The sequence below is a fragment of the Chrysochloris asiatica genome, unplaced genomic scaffold (genome assembly GCF_000296735.1).
Source record: "Chrysochloris asiatica unplaced genomic scaffold, ChrAsi1.0 scaffold00074, whole genome shotgun sequence".
Taxonomy (NCBI): domain Eukaryota; kingdom Metazoa; phylum Chordata; class Mammalia; order Afrosoricida; family Chrysochloridae; genus Chrysochloris; species Chrysochloris asiatica.
Window position 1 is genome coordinate 15,597,707 of NW_006408592.1, and position 10,560 is coordinate 15,608,266.

The 10,560-nt window shown below is 35.2% G+C and overlaps 1 protein-coding gene across 1 annotated transcript in view; it reads left to right on the forward strand.

Annotated features, from left to right (window-relative positions):
- PRKRIR (protein-kinase, interferon-inducible double stranded RNA dependent inhibitor, repressor of (P58 repressor)) overlaps positions 1 to 10,560 on the forward strand; it is a 48,661-nt gene that overhangs the window by 25,185 nt on the left and 12,916 nt on the right. The window contains exons 2-3 of the mRNA XM_006865009.1: positions 1,963 to 2,083; positions 8,117 to 8,224. Coding sequence (XP_006865071.1) covers positions 1,963 to 2,083; positions 8,117 to 8,224 — 229 coding nt within the window. The remainder of the gene's footprint in view (positions 1 to 1,962; positions 2,084 to 8,116; positions 8,225 to 10,560) is intronic.

The window sequence follows — 10,560 nt, forward strand, 5'->3', positions numbered from 1 at the left end:
GAGGGTGTAAATCTTTACGGGAGTAGAAAGCCTCATCTTTCTCCCGCGGAGCGGCTGGTAGTTTCGAACCGCTGACATAAGTGTCTTAATTTTTAGGAAGTTCCAGTCCTCTATTTTGTCTTCTGCTGTTTGTGTGTTTTTAATAATATTTAACAATGCATTTATGCCATATATTAAAGCCCCTAAGTTTGTCCTTATCTTTTTATTGATTATCTTTATAGTTTTAGGCTTTACATTTAAGTCTTTAATCTTCATTGAGTTTGTTTTTCTAGATGGTGTGAGAGATAGGTCTTGTTACATTCTTCTGCAAATGCATTTCTAGTTTTGTCAGCACCTTTTGTTGAAGAGCCTATCCCATTTACTGTGTTTTAGCTCTTTGTCAAAGATCAGCTGACTGTACATGAATGGATTTATTTCTGGGTTCTCAATTCTGTTCCATTGATCTATGTATCTTTTGTTGTACCAGTCAGTACCAGGTTGTTTTGACCACTATGGCTGTGTTGTAATTTTTGAGATCAGGGAGTGAGAAGCCTCCAACTTTGATCTTCTTAATGGGTGCTTTATTTATCCAATGTCTCTTTCCTTTCCAGACAAAATTAATGATCATTTTCCACCCCCCATCTCTTTAAAGAATGATGGAATCTGGATTGGGATTGCATTACATCTATAGATTGCTTTGGGTAATGCTGATATTTTCACAATATTAAGTCTTCCTATCCATGAGCAGGGTATATTCTTCCATTTTTGTATGTCTCTTTTGGTTTCTTATAGTAGTGTTTTGTAGTTTCCTTTGTATAAGTCTTGTTTTTTAAGTTAGATTTAGTCCTTAGTATTTAATTTTTTGGGTGGCTATTGTAAATGGTATTGTTTTTTCTAATTACCTTTTCAGATCTGTGTTTATTAGTGTAAAGGAATGCAGCTGATTTTTGGATGTGCATCTTGTACCCTGCCGCTTTGCTGAATCTTTCAGTGAGTTCCAGTAATTTTCTTGCTGAGTCTTTGGGATTTTCTATGTATAGGATCATATCATCTGTGAATAGAGTTTTACTTTTTCTCTGCTAATTTGGATGTCTTTAATTTCCCTGTCTTATCTTATAACTCTGGCTAAGATTCCCAACACAATTCAAATGGTATCTTTTAATAAAGAAAAGTTGTCAACTTTAGTCTGATTTATTCATCTTTTCCTCTACATTTGGTGCTTTTTCTTGTTCTCTTTAAAGAATTGTTTACTCCACAGTCATGAAGATAGTCTCCTGCTTATCCTTTTGATGTTTGGTAGTTTTACTTTTCATATTTAGCTTTATAACCCACTGGAATAATATTTGTATATTTTTGTGTCAATACTTAATTTTTTACATGGCTATCCAGCTGTACCCTTTATTGAAAAAAAATCTTATTTGCTTGTTAAAGCTGAAATTCTGGGGGAATATTAAGCCATTGGTCCCATGGCTGAGTAACTTTTTGCTTATATTGTGAGTGATTGAGTCGTCTCTGATGTTAGACTATCCTGGGAGTTGGAAGGCTCAGGTTTAAGTCTGGTTTTGCTACTGGTTTCATAGGTGACCCTGAGCAAGTTACTTCTTAACCTTGTTTGTAAATGCAAGGTTTATACTAAATGGTTTCTAAGGTCTATGGTAACTCTCATTGTGTTATTAACCAGCTTCTCTAAATTATGTTATATTCTTTTGGGCCAGGGGATAGGCATTGTTCATGATATATTTTGTTGTTAAGTGCCTTCGAGTCAATTCTGACCCATAGCCACCCTGTATAGGGTTTCCGAGGAGCAGCTGGTGAGCTTGAACCACCGACCCTGCAGTTCAAACGGTTTTGTAGTCTGGCACATTAACCCACAGCACCACACCAGGACTCCTTCATGATATATATTTGCCTTCAAATTGACTAATTGCTGAAATGTAAATGTTGAGCTCATATATCATGATTGTATTTTGGTTTTATTTGTAGATGCCAGAAGTGGGTGGAGAATTGCAGGAGAGCTGACTTAGAAGATAAAACACCTGATCAGCTTAATAAACATTATCGGTTATGTGCCAAACACTTTGAGACATCTATGATTTGTAGAACCGTAAGTAATAGGATGCCTTGGTTTGTTTTCTCTTCTCTCCCTCACACTTTCTCACTCAGTTGCTCAATTGGAAATGTAAATATTTATCTGTTAATGTTGAAAGATAATCCAGTATTCCTGCCAAATTTTTTAAGAGGGAGGCAAATTTGACCTGAATATTTTATGCTTAAAAACCTGATGTATTTAAAACTTCTCTGTTCTTTTTTTTTTTTAACTTTTTATTGTGAATTGAGTGAAGGTTTATAGATACGATCATCAACTTTACAGTCAACAAATTATACACTTTGTTTCATCTCAATGATTATAATCCCCTCCCTACAACAATAGTTATCGTACTTCTTCCTGGCTCCCTGTTTACATCTTATATTTAACAAAAGAACAAAGTGAAAATATTTGATGTACACATTTAAAGCAAAAAAAAACATATTCATTTAAATGGTCCAAAGGACACATTCTACAAGCTAGAACCTGCAGCTGTGCTATCTCTCTAATGCAACTGCCTCTGCCACCATCTCTGCTGTCGCTACTTTTTTAGGTAAGGATCTCACCTTCACTCATGCTCTTCCTTCTTGATCATCCTGGAATTGTCTGTTCCTGAAATGAAAGATGAACTACTTAGCCCTTTTAGTACACATCTTCTACAATTACAGTTGTGACGATCACAATTAATCTTGCTAACAGTTGCTCACAGTTGAATAGTAACATCCTATCACCATCATCCCCCATCCCTTTTCACCAGATCCATTTGAAAAAGAGCAAAACTATTCAGTAAGGATTCTTCCTGACTCCCTCATTCTGAAACTAACCATTCTCATGAAAGCTTGTAAGACAGATAATTCATACCTTTATATCCCCCACATTTTTTATAACCAATGCCTAAATTGCCCATCCCAGTGGTTATGAATCAGGCTGCTAATCTCATGGTCATCAGTTCGAAACTACCAGCTGTTCTGCGGGAGAAAGATGAGGCTTTCTGCTCCCATGAAGATTTATAGCCTCGGAAACCCTATACAGGGTCACTATGAGTCAGAACCGACTCCACGGCACATAACAACAACATCAACTAAGTACACTGAGGAAACATGCTTGTTCCATGACCTGAAGATTGTTCCATTCCAGTTGGGATTTTGAGCAACTGCATCCATAAGCAAAAGTCTAGCTCATCAAATTGTACCAATTTACACTTGCTCAGAGTATCAAACATCTTTATCTTTATCTGGTTGAGTTCTGGTCAGCTAGCCATCCAAGCTAGGTCAAGCTAGCTAGTATCCACTAGCTGCAAGTTTGGGAGTTTACCCACACCTCCCTTCACTTCAGACCAGCTAGCTGTTTCACTCTCAGGCCTAGCCTCTAGGGACTAGTTCAGAACTTCTCTGTTCTTGATACCTCATTCCTACTCATCAGAAGTAACCAATTTTAATCTTGTTGTGAAGCTTTCAGAAAATCTTAGATGATTGTAAAAGTGCATATTTATGGTAGATTTGGTTTTCTTATTTGGAGTAGTTTCATTACAACTTTTTAATGAGTGAAATCTTCATCTTAGAATGAAGATCTTTGTTTTCTTTTTTTCTGGGTGCATCTTTAAAAATATTGAATGTTAGAACCAGCCCTTAATTTTTATGTGCTAGATATCAAAACAGGGAACAAACCATACAGGTAATGTCGGGGGGGAAATGTCCATCTGTAATTTATAATTTTACATCAAAACATGGGTTTCTCAGCGTGCTGCTAACTGTGAGCTTGGCCATGTCACTTCCCCTCTCTGGGACCCAGTTTCTAGTGAGATGATTAGAACAGATAATTTCTAAAATATCTAAGAATTTTAACCCTCTGTGATTCTGTGATATCTGTGATTCATAAAAGACACAAAGAGGGCAGATTTAATCAAAATGAAGCAAACCTGAAACACTTGAATAACTAGGAAGACAGATTTGTTAAATAAATTACATATTCTTGTTTAGGTTACCGAATGCATCATCTTGGATATTAGGATAGACATAAACTTGATTTATACAAGATACACTATATATGTTATGCAGCAATTTATTTTGATATTTTTTTCAGATACATTTTGCAGAGGCATCAGAAAACTAAAGAATGATTGGGTTATTTTATTTCTCAAAATTATTTGAAGCAGATACTTGTGAAGTCACTGGGAGGTGAGCCAGTTCCGGTTCAACAATTTAATGACAAATATTTGAGGGATATTTTTGCCTTTGCTAAAGGGAATAATGATCCACCAAAGTAAGAGATTTTATATGTTCAAAAGGCAAACTACTCTTAAGTTCTTGACATTAAGTAAAAATATCCCAAGTTATTATTTTAAATATACAGGCCATGTGCATTTTCACATTTGTATCTTTTTAATTAATATGGTCTCTTAATTTAATGATTTCAGCCAGGTTAATGTAAGAAATTTAAAATGTAGTCCAACCTTAATTCTTGTTTAGTTAGTGCATAGAGTAGAAAGATAGTCTATTTTTAATTTAAAAATAATTTCCAAGTGATTCTTAAATCTTGAATCAACTAATCCAGGTGTGGAATTGTTCTTTCTATACACGTAGAAGAAAGTGCTACTCTTAAAAGCTGGTTTATTGGATAGCTATAACTAAATGTTTAAAAGTGTTTTCACTTCATTAGTTTGGCATTTAAGATTTCATTAGTAAATATTTGTGACTAGTTAAACCAAAGCCAAATATTTTATTATCTTTGATGCTAGAGTAAGATCATTTTGAACTGCATACTCAAATCTGAATTCAACAATTATTAAGTCCTGATACTGAGTTGAACTTATCATGCATATCAATTAAAGATAGCTCTTTGGTGTGCATACTTATAACTAAATATTAAGAATCACATATTTATTTATACTGTTTTCTGTTCTGTAATATCTTTGAGCGTTGTTTGCAATAGCAAATTAATTTGATTTGAATTTTTAACTTCATTAGAATGTTTTATCCTTTCCTTCCCTTTAATGCGTACATGCACTACATGACATCCGTTTGGGCAGTGTCCAACCACATACAATCCGTAGTTCCAACCCCTATAAAAAGCCTAGCGTATTAAAAACTCTAGGTACATACAATCGTTCATAACTGGCACTGCTTTGTGGGGCATGTGAAAACATTATTGCTAAATTATTACGCTAAAGAGATTCCTGGTGTGGCGCTGTAGTATTAGCGCTACACTGTTAACCACAAGATCAGTGGTTCAAATGCACCAGCCACTCCTTAGAAACCCTGTACGGGGTTGCTATGAGTCAGAACTGACTTGATGGCACTTAACAATAACAGCATTATGCTAAAGATGTTTTAGTGTATCTGGAAGTGTTTCTTTAATGTTTTATATGCATAGATGTTGTTGTTGTTACGTGCCGTGGAGTCGGTTCCGACTCATAGCGACCCTGCACAGGGTTTCCAAGGCTGTTAATCTTTACGGGAGCAGAACGCCTCATCTTTCTCCTGCGGAACCGCCGGTAGTTTCAAACTGCTGACCTTACGGTTCGCAGCCCGATTCGTAACCACTAAGCTACCATATGCTGAAACAAACATTTTAGTAACTGATGTTAGATACTAATTGTCCTAACTGTTCCAGCTTACACATTTGTGTTAAAGATAGACTTAGAAATGGAACATATTTGTAATCTGGGTTCTGCTTGTATATACTATGTTTGCAGACCATCCAAATCAGATAAATCATATAACAGTTTTACTTTGCAGAATGTATCATGGGTATTATGGGACACATGACTGTAATTGACAAAAGTATCAACAGATAACTGTGTATGTGCTTATTTGTTTTTGAGACATTGTACAGTGGGAAGGATTAGAAGCTTTCGGTATGATAGTTTTTGCTTCTTAGGTGAGTGTGTCTCTTGTCATTTCCTGACTGAAACTCTTCAGTAGACTGAAGATCATTGGCCCAGCTGTAGAAACTTAGTATCGTTAAGAAATCAGATTTTATTGTGTTTTGTATGTGGCATGGAATTAGGCTAGAAAATATTGAGTCTATGTGGAAATTCTTTAACTCTTTGCATACAATCCAAAAAAGTGTGTGTTATTTAGCAAAATTAATTTATTATTTGCAAATAAAGCTCAAAGATGTGTGTTTTGTTTAGATAGTTGGAATCCCTTGATGGTCCAAATGGTTAAGCACTGACAATTAGCTGAAAGGTTGACAGCTTGTACTCACCCAGAGGCTACTTAGAAGACAGTCCTGGTGATCTGCTTCCAAAATACCCTAACCTAACCATATTGATCAGTTGTACTTTGTACACACAGAGTTGCTATGACTCAGAATCGACTGGGTGGCAATTAACAATAACAGATACGTTCTCTTTGTATTTTCCAAACCTTCCTCTCCCAGGTAAAAATTGAGGAGTTATTATTCTTTTTTGACATAGTCTTTGAACATACTTTTAAGAGTAAATTTTGAAACAATCACTGCTTCCCAAGTCAACTTCTTTACAATGAAATGCTGCTTGTCGTTAATCATTGAAAATTCAGAAAAAAATGAAAGAAACCGCTTCTTTGGCCTAGCAAGAGGAAATGTATTAGCAGTTACTCAATTGTTACTCTCTCTTAATACATGTCTTATCCCTACCTGGCCTCCTCTGATAGGCTGTGGAAGACTGTCATCAAGTAAGAGTGCATCCAGCTCTTAGCCAGATTGGATTAGTGTAGAGAATGATCGTCCGTCAAAGATCATTAGAATTAGAACAGAATTTAGAAAGACCTCCTTTATTGTTTGCAAAAATATGATTGTGCGTATCACTTCTGATATAAGAGATAATTTCAGGTGGCACGTGAGCCAATTTTCACTTTAGAAGTTCTAGGTGTTAAAAATGTAGCTCGCCCACCAAATCATTAACATTGCTTAAGATCCTGTTAATGCAAAAAGTGAATGGGTTATGTAATACACAGTGGTAGGATCACTGAAATAGTATGCATTACAAGGGTGCTTCATAAAGTTCCTAGAAAAATACTGTTATCTTTTAATTCCATTTTTTCTGTGAACTTTTTGAAACCTCCTTGTAATCGTTGTTGTGTGCCATGGAGTAGGCTCTGACTCATAGCGACCCTGTACAGGGTTTCTGAGGCTGTAAATCTTTATGGGAGCAGAAAGCCTCATCTTTCTCCCATGGAACAGCTGATAGTTTCGAACTGCTGACCATGAGGTTCACAGCTCGATTTGTAACCATTATGCTACCACAGCTCCTTTTGTAATCGTTGTTGTTGTTGTTATGTGCTGTGGAGTTGGTCCAACTCATAGCGACCCTATACAGGGTTTCCAAGGCTGTAAATCTTTACGGGAGCAGAAAGCCTCATCTTTCTCCTGCGGAACAGCTGGTAGTTTTGAACTGCTGCCCTTAAGTTTTGCAGCCTGATTCATAATCATTAGTACACAGTTAATTTCGTTTTGTGAAATGATCTGGTTCAATACATGAATGTTATCCAGAATATGAAACTGAGGTCCAAAAAGGGAAAGTAATTTGGCCAGGGTGAGTCATTATTAAGAGTTTAAACTAGTTTCTAGGTGTCCTGGGTCCCTGTCCAATAATCTTTTCACTGTGCTTTGATGCTGCTTAGTAATAAGAAAAGTTGAGTGAACAACAGGTAAAGGAGGGAACCATTGCTATAGACTTAGAAGAGGGTTGATCATTTGGGGGACTTTTATGCCTACTGTAGGTTTGATGGACTCAGGAAGAGCAGAACAGATGAAATAGTTGGGACTCTGAATTAGTTATATATATATATATATATATATATACACATATATATGGACATTAAATGCATTTTGTTTTTTAGGCCTACCTTAAATTCAGTTCTTTAATTTGTAAGAGTAAGTTTGCCAGAAGAGCAAATACAAAAAGTGTTAGAAATAATAGGCTGACATGATTAACATCAAATTCTGTAAGTCTCTACACTTTAGAGCCTGGGTTGAAAGAGTGCTGGGGAAATCATCAACATAGAATTTGATTTATGTGTAACACATTCTTAGGGACCATCTCTTATTAACCCTTTTGTTTTTCAGAGTCCTTATAGAACAGTTCTTCGAGATAATGCTATACCAACAATATTTGATCTTACCAGTCATCTGAACAATCCACATAGTAGACACAGAAAACGAATAAAAGAATTGGTATGTCTATGTGTTTTCAGCTCACCCCTATCCCACAATACTATGAAATCAAATATGGATGCATTTATATTAAAGTTGATCCAAGCTATTCTCTTATTTCAAAGGTAGTGTTATAGGAAATGAGTACATTGTTTATTGTTAAAGTAGCTTGGATATAACGGATTAGTTTGTTTTAGTATTTAAATGGAAAAATCTCCCTCAAATTTACATGGGCCAAAGAGTACCTGGGCCACTTGTTCATTCTGGATTAAGAAAAATGAATCTGAGGTATGCTTCCAGAATTTAGCACAAAGTGGTAAAGGGAATGTTTAAAAATTAAGAAATATGGTGGATAGTTTTGAGTGTTAAGGAATCTGTCACTACTAAATACTGACAGGGTTTAGAAAAAGTTTTAATATCTCTCTGTGTCACATCATGTGGAATCCTGGTGTGATACTGTAGGAAAAACAGTGGACTGCTAACTACAGAATCAGCTGCTCAAAACCACTAGCCTCTATTCGGAAACCCTATACAGGGTCGCTGAGTCGGAATTGACTAGATGGTACTTAACAACAGACATTGTATCATGTATACATGTGTTTATATCTCTTTGATATCCTTCGAGTCTATTTATTGAAGCCACCCTGTTTTTTGTTGACCTTAGTTATGTTGTTGTTGTGGTTAAGACCCATTGAGTTGGTTCTGACTCAATAGTGACCCTGTATAGCGTTTCTGAGGAAGCGGCTGGTGAGCTTGAACTGATGACCTTGTAGTTCAAACCCATATTGCAGTCCAGCGCATTAACCCACAGTGCCACACCAGGACTCTGACCTTAGTTATAGAAACTTAAATTACTCAAACTCCTCAGCTTGTGGCTTTTTGTCATCATGCTACTGGAAAGGCTTTTATTTGTTGTATTATTTTTCCTTATCTACTATTACTGTGCCTATTATCCTTCCTGTTGGGATCCATGTTAGTGTATTTAATATATGTCATTTCACTTTATCTACCATATGCCTTAATTTTAAAGATAACTTCTTATTTTCTTGTATTTTTATCTTTCTTATTAAGGAGTTTGTAGGTGTGGTGCCAAGTAAGATCTGACTTTATTTTTTTTCTAAAAGAGAACCAGTTTTCTTAACATGAGGCTGTTAATCCATCTATTCTTTTTCCCACTGATAAAAGATGTCATCTCGGTCTTATACCAAGTTTATATATGAAGGTGCTTTAAAAAGCTTGTGGAAAATGAAATGAAAAGATAATGGAATTTTTCCATAGAATTATTGAAGCTCCCTTGTATTTGTTTAGTTCTGTTCCATTGTACCACATAACTGTTAAATATACCAAACTGTTTTATTATCATGGTTTTATACTATAACTACTTTCAAATAGAGTGATTTCTTAACTCTTCTTTCTCACAATTATTGTTTTTGAAAACCATTTGTGGATTCCTATGTATTCTTTCATATGAATTTGAGAATCAGGTGTCTAATTTCCCTAGAAATTCTCTTGGAATTTTTATTATAACTGCTTTGAATGAACATCTTTACAATATTAATTTGTCCTACCCATGAATAGAAGAAACAAAGTCACTAACAAGTAACAGCAAAAAACAGTTTTCAAAACTTTTGTTACTGTTTGTTAATAAAGAATATGTGTATTATTCCTTAGATTATTTCCTTAAATACATTATGATTCCTGTTGGTGTAGATTACAGGTCAATTCTGTTTGAGATATTGCTAGTAATTTTGAAAAACTTATTAATAGTCTTCTGAGTTTTCTATATAGCTGATTATATCTATAGATAATATAGATATACTTTTGTGTTTTTATATCCTTGAATTTTTTTCTGTTTTCATTCTGATTGTTTAGTCAAGATTTCTAGTTAGATAGCTATTATCAGGATAGGAAATATCCTTTTAGTCCTAGTATTCTATTTTTATCTTAACTTACTGAACTTACCAAATGATTTTATTGTCTCTACTAAGTAGAAAGAGCTTACAACTGCTCCATAGGAGAAAGATGAGGCTTTCGGTTGCTATGAGTCAGAACCAACTTAACAACACTTAACAAGAAGCAGAAAAGTTAACAATTCTTATTTGTTTATTTATGTGGTAAATTTCATTTGATGAATAGTCTGATGTTGAATCATCTCTACATTTCTCTGAACCCTAACTGATTGCAAAATGTTTGTTTTTATATACTGTTGTTGGATTCTGTTCCTTAATGTTTTATTTAGGAGTTTGCATTTATGACTTTAAGTGAATGTTGTTGTTGTTGTTAAGTGCCATCGAGTCGGTTCCGACCCATAGCGACCCTGTACAGGGTTTCCGAGGGTGTAAATCTTTACGGGAGTA